The sequence below is a fragment of the Ascaphus truei genome, unplaced genomic scaffold (genome assembly GCF_040206685.1).
Source record: "Ascaphus truei isolate aAscTru1 unplaced genomic scaffold, aAscTru1.hap1 HAP1_SCAFFOLD_456, whole genome shotgun sequence".
Classification (NCBI taxonomy): domain Eukaryota; kingdom Metazoa; phylum Chordata; class Amphibia; order Anura; family Ascaphidae; genus Ascaphus; species Ascaphus truei.
Genome location: NW_027456787.1, coordinates 252,500 through 272,300, shown reverse-complemented (window position 1 = coordinate 272,300; position 19,801 = coordinate 252,500). Strand labels below are relative to the sequence as shown.

General features: G+C 50.2%; 1 protein-coding gene across 1 annotated transcript in view; it reads right to left on the bottom strand.

Moving 5' to 3' along the window:
• Positions 1–19,151, bottom strand: part of LOC142484890 (beta-enolase) — a 62,945-nt gene extending 43,794 nt beyond the window's left edge. Inside the window, exons 1-4 of the mRNA XM_075584133.1 lie at positions 19,016–19,151; positions 13,994–14,083; positions 13,819–13,914; positions 11,630–11,688 (exon numbers count right to left, since the gene is read on the bottom strand). Of these exons, the coding sequence (XP_075440248.1) occupies positions 11,630–11,688; positions 13,819–13,914; positions 13,994–14,078 (240 nt within the window). The 5' untranslated portion in view covers positions 14,079–14,083; positions 19,016–19,151. The remainder of the gene's footprint in view (positions 1–11,629; positions 11,689–13,818; positions 13,915–13,993; positions 14,084–19,015) is intronic.
• Positions 19,152–19,801: the final 650 nt, after the last annotated feature.

The window sequence follows — 19,801 nt, the reverse complement described above, 5'->3', positions numbered from 1 at the left end:
CTGTAACCTCATTCATTCGCTCCCAACATTCACCCCCAGTATAGTCACAGCCTGTAACCTCATTCATTCGCTCCCAACATTCACCCACAGTATAAAGTCACAGCCTGTAACCTCATTCATTCGCTCCCTGCTCCCAACATTCACCCCCAGTATAAAGTCACAGCCTGTAACCTCATTCATTCGCTCCCTGCTTCCAACATTCACCCCCAGTATAAAGTCACAGCCTGTAACCTCATTCATTCGCTCCCTGCTCCCAACATTCACCCCCAGTATAAAGTCACAGCCTGTAACCTCATTCATTCGCTCCCAACATTCACCCCCAGTATAAAGTCACAGCCTGTAACCTCATTCATTCGCTCCCAACATTCACCCCCAGTATAAAGTCACAGCCTGTAACCTCATTCCTTCGCTCCCTGCTCCCAACATTCACCCCCAGTATAAAGTCACAGCCTGTAACCTCATTCATTCGCTCCCAACATTCACCCTCAGTATAAAGTCACAGCCTGTAACCTCATTCATTCGCTCCCAACATTCACCCCAGTATAAAGTCACAGCCTTTAACCTCATTCATTCGCTCCCAACATTCACCCCCAGTATAAAGTCACAGCCTGTAACCTCATTCATTCGCTCCCAACATTCACCCCCAGTATAAAGTCACAGCCTGTAACCTCATTCATTCGCTCCCAACATTCACCCCCAGTATAAAGTCACAGCCTGTAACCTCATTCATTCGCTCCCAACATTCACCCCCAGTATAAAGTCACAGCCTGTAACCTCATTCATTCGCTCCCAACATTCACCCCCAGTATAAAGTCACAGCCTGTAACCTCATTCATTCGCTCCCAACATTCACCCCCAGTATAAAGTCACAGCCTGTAACCTCATTCATTCGCTCCCAACATTCACCCCCAGTATAGTCACAGCCTGTAACCTCATTCATTCGCTCCCAACATTCACCCCCAGTATAAAGTCACAGCCTGTAACCTCATTCATTCGCTCCCTGCTCCCAACATTCACCCCCAGTATAAAGTCACAGCCTGTAACCTCATTCATTCGCTCCCTGCTTCCAACATTCACCCCCAGTATAAAGTCACTGCCTGTAACCTCATTCATTCGCTCCCAACATTCACCCCCAGTATAAAGTCACAGCCTGTAACCTCATTCATTCGCTCCCAACATTCACCCCCAGTATAAAGTCACAGCCTGTAACCTCATTCATTCGCTCCCAACATTCACCCCCAGTATAAAGTCACAGCCTGTAACCTCATTCCTTCGCTCCCTGCTCCCAACATTCACCCCCAGTATAAAGTCACAGCCTGTAACCTCATTCATTCGCTCCCAACATTCACCCCCAGTATAAAGTCACAGCCTGTAACCTCATTCATTCGCTCCCAACATTCACCCCCAGTATAAAGTCACAGCCTGTAACCTCATTCATTCGCTCCCAACATTCACCCCCAGTATAAAGTCACAGCCTGTAACCTCATTCATTCGCTCCCAACATTCACCCCCAGTATAAAGTCACAGCCTGTAACCTCATTCATTCGCTCCCAACATTCACCCCCAGTATAAAGTCACAGCCTGTAACCTCATTCATTCGCTCCCAACATTCACCCCCAGTATAGTCACAGCCTGTAACCTCATTCATTCGCTCCCAACATTCACCCCCAGTATAAAGTCACAGCCTGTAACCTCATTCATTCGCTCCCAACATTCACCCCCAGTATAAAGTCACAGCCTGTAACCTCATTCATTCGCTCCCAACATTCACCCCCAGTATAAAGTCACAGCCTGTAACCTCATTCATTCGCTCCCAACATTCACCCCCAGTATAAAGTCACAGCCTGTAACCTCATTCATTCGCTCCCAACATTCACCCCCAGTATAAAGTCACAGCCTGTAACCTCATTCATTCGCTCCCAACATTCACCCCCAGTATAGTCACAGCCTGTAACCTCATTCATTCGCTCCCAACATTCACCCCCAGTATAAAGTCACAGCCTGTAACCTCATTCATTCGCTCCCTGCTCCCAACATTCACCCCCAGTATAAAGTCACAGCCTGTAACCTCATTCATTCGCTCCCTGCTTCCAACATTCACCCCCAGTATAAAGTCACTGCCTGTAACCTCATTCATTCGCTCCCAACATTCACCCCCAGTATAAAGTCACAGCCTGTAACCTCATTCATTCGCTCCCTGCTCCCAACATTCACCCCCAGTATAAAGTCACAGCCTGTAACCTCATTCATTCGCTCCCAACATTCACCCCCAGTATAAAGTCACAGCCTGTAACCTCATTCATTCGCTCCCAACATTCACCCCCAGTATAAAGTCACAGCCTGTAACCTCATTCATTCGCTCCCAACATTCACCCCCAGTATAAAGTCACAGCCTGTAACCTCATTCCTTCGCTCCCTGCTCCCAACATTCACCCCCAGTATAAAGTCACAGCCTGTAACCTCATTCATTCGCTCCCAACATTCACCCCCAGTATAAAGTCACAGCCTGTAACCTCATTCATTCGCTCCCAACATTCACCCCCAGTATAAAGTCACAGCCTGTAACCTCATTCATTCGCTCCCAACATTCACCCCCAGTATATAGTCACAGCCTGTAACCTCATTCATTCGCTCCCAACATTACCCCCAGTATAAAGTCACAGCCTGTAACCTCATTCATTCGCTCCCAACATTCACCCCCAGTATAAAGTCACAGCCTGTAACCTCATTCATTCGCTCCCAACATTCACCCCCAGTATAAAGTCACAGCCTGTAACCTCATTCATTCGCTCCCAACATTCACCCCCAGTATAGTCACAGCCTGTAACCTCATTCATTCGCTCCCAACATTCACCCCCAGTATAAAGTCACAGCCTGTAACCTCATTCATTCGCTCCCTGCTCCCAACATTCACCCCCAGTATAAAGTCACAGCCTGTAACCTCATTCATTCGCTCCCTGCTTCCAACATTCACCCCCAGTATAAAGTCACTGCCTGTAACCTCATTCATTCGCTCCCAACATTCACCCCCAGTATAAAGTCACAGCCTGTAACCTCATTCCTTCGCTCCCTGCTCCCAACATTCACCCCCAGTATAAAGTCACAGCCTGTAACCTCATTCATTCGCTCCCAACATTCACCCCCAGTATAAAGTCACAGCCTGTAACCTCATTCATTCGCTCCCAACATTCACCCCCAGTATAAAGTCACAGCCTGTAACCTCATTCCTTCGCTCCCTGCTCCCAACATTCACCCCCAGTATAAAGTCACAGCCTGTAACCTCATTCATTCGCTCCCAACATTCACCCCCAGTATAAAGTCACAGCCTGTAACCTCATTCATTCGCTCCCAACATTCACCCCCAGTATAAAGTCACAGCCTGTAACCTCATTCATTCGCTCCCAACATTCACCCCCAGTATAAAGTCACAGCCTGTAACCTCATTCATTCGCTCCCAACATTCACCCCCAGTATAAAGTCACAGCCTGTAACCTCATTCATTCGCTCCCAACATTCACCCCCAGTATAAAGTCACAGCCTGTAACCTCATTCATTCGCTCCCAACATTCACCCCCAGTATAAAGTCACAGCCTGTAACCTCATTCATTCGCTCCCAACATTCACCCCCAGTATAAAGTCACAGCCTGTAACCTCATTCATTCGCTCCCAACATTCACCCCCAGTATAGTCACAGCCTGTAACCTCATTCATTCGCTCCCAACATTCACCCCCAGTATAAAGTCACAGCCTGTAACCTCATTCATTCGCTCCCAACATTCACCCCCAGTATAAAGTCACAGCCTGTAACCTCATTCATTCGCTCCCAACATTCACCCCCAGTATAAAGTCACAGCCTGTAACCTCATTCATTCGCTCCCAACATTCACCCCCAGTATAAAGTCACAGCCTGTAACCTCATTCATTCGCTCCCAACATTCACCCCCAGTATAGTCACAGCCTGTAACCTCATTCATTCGCTCCCAACATTCACCCCCAGTATAAAGTCACAGCCTGTAACCTCATTCATTCGCTCCCTGCTCCCAACATTCACCCCCAGTATAAAGTCACAGCCTGTAACCTCATTCATTCGCTCCCTGCTTCCAACATTCACCCCCAGTATAAAGTCACTGCCTGTAACCTCATTCATTCGCTCCCAACATTCACCCCCAGTATAAAGTCACAGCCTGTAACCTCATTCATTCGCTCCCTGCTCCCAACATTCACCCCCAGTATAAAGTCACAGCCTGTAACCTCATTCATTCGCTCCCAACATTCACCCCCAGTATAAAGTCACAGCCTGTAACCTCATTCATTCGCTCCCAACATTCACCCCCAGTATAAAGTCACAGCCTGTAACCTCATTCCTTCGCTCCCTGCTCCCAACATTCACCCCCAGTATAAAGTCACAGCCTGTAACCTCATTCATTCGCTCCCAACATTCACCCCCAGTATAAAGTCACAGCCTGTAACCTCATTCATTCGCTCCCAACATTCAACCCCAGTATAAAGTCACAGCCTGTAACCTCATTCATTCGCTCCCAACATTCACCCCCAGTATAAAGTCACAGCCTGTAACCTCATTCATTCGCTCCCAACATTCACCCCCAGTATAAAGTCACAGCCTGTAACCTCATTCATTCGCTCCCAACATTCACCCCCAGTATAAAGTCACAGCCTGTAACCTCATTCATTCGCTCCCAACATTCACCCCCAGTATAGTCACAGCCTGTAACCTCATTCATTCGCTCCCAACATTCACCCCCAGTATAAAGTCACAGCCTGTAACCTCATTCATTCGCTCCCTGCTCCCAACATTCACCCCCAGTATAAAGTCACAGCCTGTAACCTCATTCATTCGCTCCCTGCTTCCAACATTCACCCCCAGTATAAAGTCACAGCCTGTAACCTCATTCATTCGCTCCCTGCTCCCAACATTCACCCCCAGTATAAAGTCACAGCCTGTAACCTCATTCATTCGCTCCCAACATTCACCCCCAGTATAAAGTCACAGCCTGTAACCTCATTCATTCGCTCCCAACATTCACCCCCAGTATAAAGTCACAGCCTGTAACCTCATTCCTTCGCTCCCTGCTCCCAACATTCACCCCCAGTATAAAGTCACAGCCTGTAACCTCATTCATTCGCTCCCAACATTCACCCTCAGTATAAAGTCACAGCCTGTAACCTCATTCATTCGCTCCCAACATTCACCCCAGTATAAAGTCACAGCCTGTAACCTCATTCATTCGCTCCCAACATTCACCCCCAGTATAAAGTCACAGCCTGTAACCTCATTCATTCGCTCCCAACATTCACCCCCAGTATAAAGTCACAGCCTGTAACCTCATTCATTCGCTCCCAACATTCACCCCCAGTATAAAGTCACAGCCTGTAACCTCATTCATTCGCTCCAAACATTCACCCCCAGTATAAAGTCACAGCCTGTAACCTCATTCATTCGCTCCCAACATTCACCCCCAGTATAAAGTCACAGCCTGTAACCTCATTCATTCGCTCCTAACATTCACCCCCAGTATAAAGTCACAGCCTGTAACCTCATTCATTCGCTCCCAACATTCACCCCCAGTATAGTCACAGCCTGTAACCTCATTCATTCGCTCCCAACATTCACCCCCAGTATAAAGTCACAGCCTGTAACCTCATTCATTCGCTCCCTGCTCCCAACATTCACCCCCAGTATAAAGTCACAGCCTGTAACCTCATTCATTCGCTCCCTGCTTCCAACATTCACCCCCAGTATAAAGTCACTGCCTGTAACCTCATTCATTCGCTCCCAACATTCACCCCCAGTATAAAGTCACAGCCTGTAACCTCATTCATTCGCTCCCTGCTCCCAACATTCACCCCCAGTATAAAGTCACAGCCTGTAACCTCATTCATTCGCTCCCAACATTCACCCCCAGTATAAAGTCACAGCCTGTAACCTCATTCATTCGCTCCCAACATTCACCCCCAGTATAAAGTCACAGCCTGTAACCTCATTCCTTCGCTCCCTGCTCCCAACATTCACCCCCAGTATAAAGTCACAGCCTGTAACCTCATTCATTCGCTCCCAACATTCACCCCCAGTATAAAGTCACAGCCTGTAACCTCATTCATTCGCTCCCAACATTCACCCCCAGTATAAAGTCACAGCCTGTAACCTCATTCATTCGCTACCAACATTCACCCCCAGTATAAAGTCACAGCCTGTAACCTCATTCATTCGCTCCCAACATTCACCCCCAGTATAAAGTCACAGCCTGTAACCTCATTCATTCGCTCCCAACATTCACCCCCAGTATAAAGTCACAGCCTGTAACCTCATTCATTCGCTCCCAACATTCACCCCCAGTATAAAGTCACAGCCTGTAACCTCATTCATTCGCTCCCAACATTCACCCCCAGTATAGTCACAGCCTGTAACCTCATTCATTCGCTCCCAACATTCACCCCCAGTATAAAGTCACAGCCTGTAACCTCATTCATTCGCTCCCTGCTCCCAACATTCACCCCCAGTATAAAGTCACAGCCTGTAACCTCATTCATTCGCTCCCTGCTTCCAACATTCACCCCCAGTATAAAGTCACTGCCTGTAACCTCATTCATTCGCTCCCAACATTCACCCCCAGTATAAAGTCACAGCCTGTAACCTCATTCATTCGCTCCCTGCTCCCAACATTCACCCCCAGTATAAAGTCACAGCCTGTAACCTCATTCATTCGCTCCCAACATTCACCCCCAGTATAAAGTCACAGCCTGTAACCTCATTCATTCGCTCCCAACATTCACCCCCAGTATAAAGTCACAGCCTGTAACCTCATTCCTTCGCTCCCTGCTCCCAACATTCACCCCCAGTATAAAGTCACAGCCTGTAACCTCATTCATTCGCTCCCAACATTCAACCCCAGTATAAAGTCACAGCCTGTAACCTCATTCATTCGCTCCCAACATTCACCCCAGTATAAAGTCACAGCCTGTAACCTCATTCATTCGCTCCCAACATTCACCCCCAGTATAAAGTCACAGCCTGTAACCTCATTCATTCGCTCCCAACATTCACCCCCAGTATAAAGTCACAGCCTGTAACCTCATTCATTCGCTCCCAACATTCACCCCCAGTATAAAGTCACAGCCTGTAACCTCATTCATTCGCTCCCAACATTCACCCCCAGTATAGTCACAGCCTGTAACCTCATTCATTCGCTCCCAACATTCACCCCCAGTATAAAGTCACAGCCTGTAACCTCATTCATTCGCTCCCTGCTCCCAACATTCACCCCCAGTATAAAGTCACAGCCTGTAACCTCATTCATTCGCTCCCTGCTTCCAACATTCACCCCCAGTATAAAGTCACAGCCTGTAACCTCATTCATTCGCTCCCTGCTCCCAACATTCACCCCCAGTATAAAGTCACAGCCTGTAACCTCATTCATTCGCTCCCAACATTCACCCCCAGTATAAAGTCACAGCCTGTAACCTCATTCATTCGCTCCCAACATTCACCCCCAGTATAAAGTCACAGCCTGTAACCTCATTCCTTCGCTCCCTGCTCCCAACATTCACCCCCAGTATAAAGTCACAGCCTGTAACCTCATTCATTCGCTCCCAACATTCACCCTCAGTATAAAGTCACAGCCTGTAACCTCATTCATTCGCTCCCAACATTCACCCCAGTATAAAGTAACAGCCTGTAACCTCATTCATTCGCTCCCAACATTCACCCCCAGTATAAAGTCACAGCCTGTAACCTCATTCATTCGCTCCCAACATTCACCCCCAGTATAAAGTCACAGCCTGTAACCTCATTCATTCGCTCCCAACATTCACCCCCAGTATAAAGTCACAGCCTGTAACCTCATTCATTCGCTCCCAACATTCACCCCCAGTATAAAGTCACAGCCTGTAACCTCATTCATTCGCTCCCAACATTCACCCCCAGTATAAAGTCACAGCCTGTAACCTCATTCATTCGCTCCCAACATTCACCCCCAGTATAGTCACAGCCTGTAACCTCATTCATTCGCTCCCAACATTCACCCCCAGTATAAAGTCACAGCCTGTAACCTCATTCATTCGCTCCCTGCTCCCAACATTCACCCCCAGTATAAAGTCACAGCCTGTAACCTCATTCATTCGCTCCCTGCTTCCAACATTCACCCCCAGTATAAAGTCACTGCCTGTAACCTCATTCATTCGCTCCCAACATTCACCCCCAGTATAAAGTCACAGCCTGTAACCTCATTCATTCGCTCCCTGCTTCCAACATTCACCCCCAGTATAAAGTCACTGCCTGTAACCTCATTCATTCGCTCCCAACATTCACCCCCAGTATAAAGTCACAGCCTGTAACCTCATTCATTCGCTCCCTGCTCCCAACATTCACCCCCAGTATAAAGTCACAGCCTGTAACCTCATTCATTCGCTCCCAACATTCACCCCCAGTATAAAGTCACAGCCTGTAACCTCATTCATTCGCTCCCAACATTCACCCCCAGTATAAAGTCACAGCCTGTAACCTCATTCCTTCGCTCCCTGCTCCCAACATTCACCCCCAGTATAAAGTCACAGCCTGTAACCTCATTCATTCGCTCCCAACATTCAACCCCAGTATAAAGTCACAGCCTGTAACCTCATTCATTCGCTCCCAACATTCACCCCAGTATAAAGTCACAGCCTGTAACCTCATTCATTCGCTCCCAACATTCACCCCCAGTATAAAGTCACAGCCTGTAACCTCATTCATTCGCTCCCAACATTCACCCCCAGTATAAAGTCACAGCCTGTAACCTCATTCATTCGCTCCCAACATTCACCCCCAGTATAAAGTCACAGCCTGTAACCTCATTCATTCGCTCCCAACATTCACCCCCAGTATAGTCACAGCCTGTAACCTCATTCATTCGCTCCCAACATTCACCCCCAGTATAAAGTCACAGCCTGTAACCTCATTCATTCGCTCCCTGCTCCCAACATTCACCCCCAGTATAAAGTCACAGCCTGTAACCTCATTCATTCGCTCCCTGCTTCCAACATTCACCCCCAGTATAAAGTCACAGCCTGTAACCTCATTCATTCGCTCCCTGCTCCCAACATTCACCCCCAGTATAAAGTCACAGCCTGTAACCTCATTCATTCGCTCCCAACATTCACCCCCAGTATAAAGTCACAGCCTGTAACCTCATTCATTCGCTCCCAACATTCACCCCCAGTATAAAGTCACAGCCTGTAACCTCATTCCTTCGCTCCCTGCTCCCAACATTCACCCCCAGTATAAAGTCACAGCCTGTAACCTCATTCATTCGCTCCCAACATTCACCCTCAGTATAAAGTCACAGCCTGTAACCTCATTCATTCGCTCCCAACATTCACCCCAGTATAAAGTAACAGCCTGTAACCTCATTCATTCGCTCCCAACATTCACCCCCAGTATAAAGTCACAGCCTGTAACCTCATTCATTCGCTCCCAACATTCACCCCCAGTATAAAGTCACAGCCTGTAACCTCATTCATTCGCTCCCAACATTCACCCCCAGTATAAAGTCACAGCCTGTAACCTCATTCATTCGCTCCCAACATTCACCCCCAGTATAAAGTCACAGCCTGTAACCTCATTCATTCGCTCCCAACATTCACCCCCAGTATAAAGTCACAGCCTGTAACCTCATTCATTCGCTCCCAACATTCACCCCCAGTATAAAGTCACAGCCTGTAACCTCATTCATTCGCTCCCAACATTCACCCCCAGTATAGTCACAGCCTGTAACCTCATTCATTCGCTCCCAACATTCACCCCCAGTATAAAGTCACAGCCTGTAACCTCATTCATTCGCTCCCTGCTCCCAACATTCACCCCCAGTATAAAGTCACAGCCTGTAACCTCATTCATTCGCTCCCTGCTTCCAACATTCACCCCCAGTATAAAGTCACTGCCTGTAACCTCATTCATTCGCTCCCAACATTCACCCCCAGTATAAAGTCACAGCCTGTAACCTCATTCATTCGCTCCCTGCTCCCAACATTCACCCCCAGTATAAAGTCACAGCCTGTAACCTCATTCATTCGCTCCCAACATTCACCCCCAGTATAAAGTCACAGCCTGTAACCTCATTCATTCGCTCCCAACATTCACCCCCAGTATAAAGTCACAGCCTGTAACCTCATTCCTTCGCTCCCTGCTCCCAACATTCACCCCCAGTATAAAGTCACAGCCTGTAACCTCATTCATTCGCTCCCAACATTCACCCCCAGTATAAAGTCACAGCCTGTAACCTCATTCATTCGCTCCCAACATTCACCCCCAGTATAAAGTCACAGCCTGTAACCTCATTCCTACGCTCCCTGCTCCCAACATTCACCCCCAGTATAAAGTCACAGCCTGTAACCTCATTCATTCGCTCCCAACATTCACCCCCAGTATAAAGTCACAGCCTGTAACCTCATTCATTCGCTCCCAACATTCACCCCCAGTATAAAGTCACAGCCTGTAACCTCATTCATTCGCTCCCAACATTCACCCCCAGTATAAAGTCATAGCCTGTAACCTCATTCATTCGCTCCCAACATTCACCCCCAGTATAAAGTCACAGCCTGTAACCTCATTCATTCGCTCCCAACATTCAACCCCAGTATAAAGTCACAGCCTGTAACCTTATTCATTCGCTCCCTGCTCCCAACATTCACCCCCAGTATAAAGTCACAGCCTGTAACCTCATTCATTCGCTTCCAACATTCACCCCCAGTATAAAGTCACAGCCTGTAACCTCATTCATTCGCTCCCAACATTCACCCCCAGTATAAAGTCACAGCCTGTAACCTCATTCCTTCGCTCCCTGCTCCCAACATTCACCCCCAGTATAAAGTCACAGCCTGTAACCTCATTCATTCGCTCCCAACATTCACCCCCAGTATAAAGTCACAGCCTGTAACCTTATTCATTCGCTCCCAACATTCACCCCCAGTATAAAGTCACAGCCTGTAACCTCATTCATTCGCTCCCAACATTCACCCCCAGTATAAAGTCACAGCCTGTAACCTCATTCATTCGCTCCCAACATTCACCCCCAGTATAAAGTCACAGCCTGTAACCTCATTCCTTCGCTCCCTGCTCCCAACATTCACCCCCAGTATAAAGTCACAGCCTGTAACCTCATTCATTCGCTCCCAACATTCAACCCCAGTATAAAGTCACAGCCTGTAACCTTATTCATTCGCTCCCTGCTCCCAACATTCACCCCCAGTATAAAGTCACAGCCTGTAACCTCATTCATTCGCTTCCAACATTCACCCCCAGTATAAAGTCACAGCCTGTAACCTCATTCATTCGCTCCCAACATTCACCCCCAGTATAAAGTCACAGCCTGTAACCTCATTCCTTCGCTCCCTGCTCCCAACATTCACCCCCAGTATAAAGTCACAGCCTGTAACCTCATTCATTCGCTCCCAACATTCACCCCCAGTATAAAGTCACAGCCTGTAACCTTATTCATTCGCTCCCAACATTCACCCCCAGTATAAAGTCACAGCCTGTAACCTCATTCATTCGCTCCCAACATTCACCCCCAGTATAAAGTCACAGCCTGTAACCTCATTCATTCGCTCCCAACATTCACCCCCAGTATAAAGTCACCTTTTCCAGCAGCACCGGGACGATGGTTTTGTTAATGTGATCCACGGCCTTCAGGACACCTGAGGGGGAGAGAGAGAATTGGGAGAGGGGGGGGGGGGGATGGGGTTAGTAGGGGGCAGTGTTTGGCGCCTGTGTGGGTACAGGATTGGTATAATATCCAGGATGGATGAACGAAGAAATAAATATAAATTCAAGGGGAATTAGTGATTTAAGAAATGAATGAATGCATACGTTGATTGAGTCTGCACTAATGTGTGGGTGGCGGACTGAGTGTGAGTGTGGCGGACTGAGTGTGAGGGTGGCGGACTGAGTGTGAGGGTGGCGGACTGAGTGTGAGGGTGGCGGACTGAGTGTGAGGGTGGCGGACTGAGTGTGAGGGTGGCGGACTGAGTGTGAGGGTGGCGGACTGAGTGTGAGTGTGGCAGACTGAGTGTGTGTGTGTGTGTGTGGCGGACTGAGTGTGTGTGTGTGTGGCGGACTGAGTGTGTGTGTGTGTGGCGGACTGAGTGTGTGTGTGTGTGTGTGGCGGACTGAGTGTGTGTGTGTGTGTGTGGCGGACTGAGTGTGTGTGTGTGTGTGTGGCGGACTGAGTGTGTGTGTGTGTGTGTGGCGGACTGAGTGTGTGTGTGTGGCGGACTGAGTGTGTGTGTGTGGCGGACTGAGTGTGTGTGTGTGGCGGACTGAGTGTGTGTGTGTGGCGGACTGAGTGTGTGTGTGTGGCGGACTGAGTGTGTGTGTGTGGCGGACTGAGTGTGTGTGTGTGTGTGTGGCGGACTGAGTGTGTGTGTGGCGGACTGAGTGTGTGTGTGGCGGACTGAGTGTGTGTGTGGCGGACTGAGTGTGTGTGTGGCGGACTGAGTGTGTGGGTGGCGGACTGAGTGTGTGTGTGGCGGACTGAGTGTGTGTGTGGCGGACTGAGTATGTGGGTGGCGGACTGAGTGTATAAATAGAGGTTTAAGTGTTGTAGCGCGCTCCCTTGCGCCCTCCATTTTGTTTTCTGTCTATGTCCCAAGATGAGACTATACATTGCTTACATGGGAGGACATGAATTTGATTTGGCGAAACGCGTAGGGGAGAGGCACTAGTGAGCAAACCTGTGTAAGAACCAGAGAGCGCACGGAGCGTGCAAAGGAGGTCCGACTCGCAGAGTACCGGTGGGACACAGTAACCAGAACCGTGCAAGCCCAAGGGCTGGAGGGAGGTGGAACGCGCCGGGCTGAGAATAACGGGGATTCCCCTCAATCAGCCCACAGGTTACAAGAGAGAAGCCTGTGTGAGGGGTACCACGCCTGCTAGTGTACCCCTGAATATACCACGTGACGTACCTTTCCCCAGGCTCAGCAGCACCCGCCATTACTATGCAGCCTGTGTGAGGGGTACCACGCCTGCTAGTGTACCCCTGAATATACCACGTGACGTACCTTTCCCCAGGCTCAGCAGCACCCGCCGTTACTATGCAGCCTGTGTGAGGGGTACCACGCCTGCTAGTGCACCCCTGAATATACCACGTGACGTACCTTTCCCCAGGCTCAGCAGCACCCGCCATTACTATGCAGCCTGTGTGAGGGGTACCACGCCTGCTAGTGTACCCCTGAATGTACCACGTGACGTACCTTTCCCCAGGCTCAGCAGCCCCCGCCGTTACTATGCAGCGTGTGTGAGGGGTACCACGCCTGCTAGTGCACCCCTGAATGTACCACGTGACGTACCTTTCCCCAGGCTCAGCAGCCCCCGCCATTACTATGCAGCGTGTGTGAGGGGTACCACGCCTGCTAGTGTACCCCTGAATGTACCACGTGACGTACCTTTCCCCAGGCTCAGCAGCACCCGCCGTTACTATGCAGCCTGTGTGAGGGGTACCACGCCTGCTAGTGTACCCCTGAATATACCACGTGACGTACCTTTCCCCAGGCTCAGCAGCCCCCGCCGTTACTATGCAGCGTGTGTGAGGGGTACCACGCCTGCTAGTGTACCCCTGAATGTACCACGTGACGTACCTTTCCCCAGGCTCAGCAGCACCCGCCGTTACTATGCAGCCTGTGTGAGGGGTACCACGCCTGCTAGTGTACCCCTGAATATACCACGTGACGTACCTTTCCCCAGGCTCAGCAGCCCCCGCCGTTACTATGCAGCCTGTGTGAGGGGTACCACGCCTGCTAGTGCACCCCTGAATGTACCACGTGACGTACCTTTCCCCAGGTAGCGGCTCTTGTCTCCATCGCGCAGCTCCAGCGCCTCGTAGATCCCCGTGGACGCTCCGCTTGGCACCGCTGCCCGAAACAGACCTGCGGAGACACGGGTTGCGTTACCCCAACATGTGAAAAGGGGGCAGTCACGCGTGTGCGCCGTGGGAATATCACTTACCCTTCGCGGTGTACAAGTCGACCTCCACGGTAGGGTTACCCCGCGAGTCCAGGATCTCCCGGGCGAAGATTTTCTGGATGGACATGGTGCCTGTAAGAGAGGCAGAACTTTAACCACTGCACCATATAATGATGCAGAGTATCTATACACTGATAGTGATCACGCCGCGCTGTATAATGGTGCTGAGTATCTATACACTGATAATGATCACGCCGCGCTGTATAATGATGCAGAGTATCTATACACTGATAGTGATCACGCCGCGCTGTATAATGATGCAGAGTATCTATACACTGATAGTGATCACGCCGTGCTGTATAATGATGCAGAGTATCTATACACTGATAGTGATCACGCTGCGCTGTATAATGATGCAGAGTATCTATACACTGATAGTGATCACGCCGCGCTGTATAATGATGCAGAGTATCTATACACTGATAGTGATCACGCTGCGCTGTATAATGATGCAGAGTATCTATACACTGATAGTGATCACGCCGCGCTGTATAATGATGCAGAGTATCTATACACTGATAGTGATCACGCCGCCCTGTATAATGATGCAGAGTATCTATACACTGATAGTGATCACGCCGCGCTGTATAATGATGCAGAGTATCTATACACTGATAGTGATCACGCCGCGCTGTATAATGATGCAGAGTATCTATACACTGATAGTGATCACGCCGCGCTGTATAATGATGCAGAGTATCTATACACTGATAGTGATCACGCCGCGCTGTATAATGATGCAGAGTATCTATACACTGATAGTGATCACGCTGCGCTGTATAATGATGCAGAGTATCTATACACTGATAATGATAACGCCGCGCTGTATAATGATGCAGAGTATCTATACACTTCTGCTGGGATAAAAGAGGCAGTGGCTGGGAGACTGACGTACGTGAGATATAACTGTCTCCCAAATTATTTTGAGTGGGTTTAAAAATAACCGTCTTTAAAAAGGTCATTCTAGTTATAGCCACAGCAAATGTCAGCGCGGGCAGCGGCAGTGCCAGCCTCCCCCTCACACACACTACTACACCATGTATACACAGCACAGGTACAGCGCGGGCAGCGGCAGTGCCAGCCTCCCCCTCACACACACTACTACACCATGTATACACAGCACAGGTACAGCGCGGGCAGCGGCAGTGCCAGCCTCCCCCTCACACACACTACTACACCATGTATGCACAGCACAGGTACAGCGCGGGCAGTGCCAGCCTCCCCCTCACACACACTACTACACCATGTATACACAGCACAGGTACAGCGCGGGCAGTGCCAGCCTCCCCCTCACACTGCTACACCATGTATACACAGCACAGGTACAGCGCGGGCAGTGCCAGCATCCCCCTCACACACACTACTACACCATGTATACACAGCACAGGTACAGCGCGGGCAGTGCCAGCCTCCCCCTCACACACACTACTACACCATGTATACACAGCACAGGTACAGCGCGGGCAGTGCCAGCCTCCCCCTCACACACACTACTACACCATGTATACACAGCACAGGTACAGCGCGGGCAGCGGCAGTGCCAGCCTCCCCCTCACACACACTACTACACCATGTATACACAGCACAGGTACAGCGCGGGCAGCGGCAGTGCCAGCCTCCCCCTCACACACACTACTACACCATGTATACACAGCACAGGTACAGCGCGGGCAGTGCCAGCCTCCCCCTCACACACACTACTACACCATGTATACACAGCACAGGTACAGCGCGGGCAGTGCCAGCCTCCCCCTCACACACACTACTACACCATGTATACACAGCACAGGTACAGCGCGGGCAGTGCCAGCCTCCCCCTCACACACACTACTACACCATGTATACACAGCACAGGTACAGCGCGGGCAGCGCCAGCCTCCCCCTCACACACACTACTACACCATGTATACACAGCACAGGTACAGCGCGGGCAGCGGCAGTGCCAGCCTCCCCCTCACACACACTACTACACCATGTATACACAGCACAGGTACAGCGCGGGCAGCGGCAGCCTCCCCCTCACACACACTACTACACCATGTATACACAGCACAGGTACAGCGCGGGCAGTGCCAGCCTCCCCCACACACACTACTACACCATGTATACACAGCACAGGTACAGCGCGGGCAGTGCCAGCCTCCCCCTCACACACACTACTACACCATGTATACACAGCACAGGTACAGCGTGGGCAGTGGCAGTGCCAGCCTCCCCCTCACACACACTACTACACCATGTATACACAGCACAGGTACAGCGCGGGCAGTGCCAGCCTCCCCCTCACACACACTCCTACACCATGTATACACAGCACAGGTACAGCGCGGGCAGTGCCAGCCTCCCCCTCACACACACTACTACACCATGTATACACAGCACAGGTACAGCGCGGGCAGTGCCAGCCTCCCCCTCACACACACTACTACACCATGTATACACAGCACAGGTACAGCGCGGGCAGTGCCAGCCTCCCCCTCACACACACTACTACACCATGTATACACAGCACAGGTACAGTGCGGGCAGTGCCAGCCTCCCCCTCACACACACTACTACACCATGTATACACAGCACAGGTACAGCGCGGGCAGTGCCAGCCTCCCCCTCACACTACTACACCATGTATACACAGCACAGGTACAGCGCGGGCAGTGCCAGCCTCCCCTCACACACACTACTACACCATGTATACACAGCACAGGCAGTGCCAGCCTCCCCCTCACACACACTACTACACCATGTATACACAGCACAGGTACAGCGCGGGCAGTGCCAGCCTCCCCCTCACACACACTACTACACCATGTATACACAGCACAGGTACAGCGCGGGCAGTGCCAGCCTCCCCCTCACACACACTACTACACCATGTATACACAGCACAGGTACTGTGCGGGCAGTGCCAGCCTCCCCCTCACACACACTACTACACCATGTATACACAGCACAGGTACAGCGCGGGCAGTGCCAGCCTCCCACTCACACACACTACTACACCATGTATACACAGCACAGGTACAGCGCGGGCAGCGGCAGTGCCAGCCTCCCCCTCACACACACTACTACACCATGTATACACAGCACAGGTACAGCGTGGGCAGGGGCAGTGCCAGCCTCCCCCTCACACACACTACTACACCATGTATACACAGCACAGGTACAGCGCGGGCAGCGGCAGTGCCAGCCTCCCCCTCACACACAATACTACAACATGTATACACAGCACAGGTACAGCGCGGGCAGTGGCAGTGCCAGCCTCCCCCTCACACACACTACTACACCATGTATACACAGCACAGGTACAGCGCGGGCAGCGGCAGTGCCAGCCTCCCCCTCACACACACTACTACACCATGTATACACAGCACAGGTACAGCGCGGGCAGTGCCAGCCTCCCCCTCACACACACTACTACACCATGTATACACTGCCCAGGTACAGCTCGGGCAGTGCCAGCCTCCCCCTCACACACACTACTACACCATGTATACACAGCACAGGTACAGCGTGGGCAGCGGCAGTGCCAGCCTCCCCCTCACACACACTACTACACCATGTATACACAGCACAGGTACAGCGCGGGCAGTGCCAGCCTCCCCCTCACACACACTACTATACCATGTATACACAGCACAGGTACAGCGCGGGCAGCGGCAGTGCCAGCCTCCCCCTCACACACACTACTACACCATGTATACACAGCACAGGTACAGCGCGGGCAGCGGCAGCCTCCCCCTCACACACACTACTACACCATGTATACACAGCACAGGTACAGCGCGGGCAGTGCCAGCCTCCCCCTCACACACACTACTACACCATGTATCCACTGCCCAGGTACAGCGCGGGCAGTGCCAGCCTCCCCCTCACACACTACTACACCATGTATACACAGCACAGGTACAGCGCGGGCAGTGCCAGCCTCCCCCTCACACACACACTACACCATGTATACACAGCACAGGTACAGCGCGGGCAGTGCCAGCCTCCCCCTCACACACACTACTACACCATGTATACACAGCACAGGTACAGCGCGGGCAGCGGCAGCCTCCCCCTCACACACACTACTACACCATGTATACACAGCACAGGTACAGCGCGGGCAGTGCCAGCCTCCCCCTCACACACACTACTACACCATGTATACACAGCACAGGTACAGCGCGGGCAGCGCCAGCCTCCCCCTCACACACACTACTACACCATGTATACACAGCACAGGTACAGCGCGGGCAGTGCCAGCCTCCCCCTCACACACACTACTACACCATGTATACACAGCACAGGTACAGCGCGGGCAGCGGCAGCCTCCCCCCTCACAAATAAAATGTACTTACAGTATATTGATCCAGAGGAAGCAAATAAAACCCCAGTTTTATATCATCCAATGATATCTCATAAGGGGGAAATTAATTCCTTCCCGACTCCAAGAATTGGCAATCGGATTAATCCCTGGATCGCCATCCTTCCCATGTATACTTATTTGGTATATCCCTGTATACTTTTCCTTTCTAAAAAGATGTCCAACCTTTTGTTGAACAAATCTATTGTATCTGCCATCACAGTCTCCATGGGTAATGAGTACCACATTATAACTGCCCTTACTGTAAAGAACCCTTTCCTTTGTTGCTGGAGAAATCTCCTTTCCTCCAACCTTAAGGGATGGCCCGAGTCCTTTGTACTGCCCGTGGGATGAACAGTTCTTTTGAAAGCTCCTTGTACTGTCCCCGAATATATTTGTATATAGTTATCATATCCCCTCTTAGACGCCTCTTTTCTAATGTAAATAAATCTAATTTAGCTAGCCTCTCCTCATAAGTTAGATTGTCCATCCCCTTTATTCATTTGGTGGCTCGTCTCTGCACTCTCTCTAGTTCCGTGCACAATTATATATATATATATATATATATTGTATTTATTCATAGCTTTGCAATGAAATACAGGCCAGCCTAGCAGTGTAGGGTTTATACCCCTGGGGTATATAATTGCCCCTCTTACCTGGGTATCTGTGACCGGACAGGGAGACGTGCTGGGACGTTACCGAGACACACTTTATATACAGAATATCAGGGACACGCCTACTGTCACCAATCAGTGTCACCAATCAGTGTCACCAATCCAGAGGCAGGGAGATCGCCAGGAGGGGACAGAGATATGGCACTCACAGATATAACACATACACACACACATAACACACACAGATATAACACACACACAGATATAACACATACACACACATAACACACACAGATATAACACATACACACACACATAACACACACAGATATAACACGCACACACACACAACACACACAGATATAACACATACACACACATAACACACACAGATATAACACACACACAGATATAACACATACACACACAGATATAACACATACACACACATAACACACACAGATATAACACGCACACACACAGATATAACACACACACATAACACACACACACACATAACACACACAGATATAACACATACACACAGATATAACACACACACAGATATAACACATACACACATAACACACACACACATAACACACACAGATATAACACACACAGATATAACACACACACACACACACACACACACACACACACACACACACACACACACACACACACACACACACACACACACACACACACACACACACACACACACACACACACACACACACACACACACACACACACAACACACACAGATATAACACACACACACACACAACACACACAGATATAACACATACACACACACTTAAC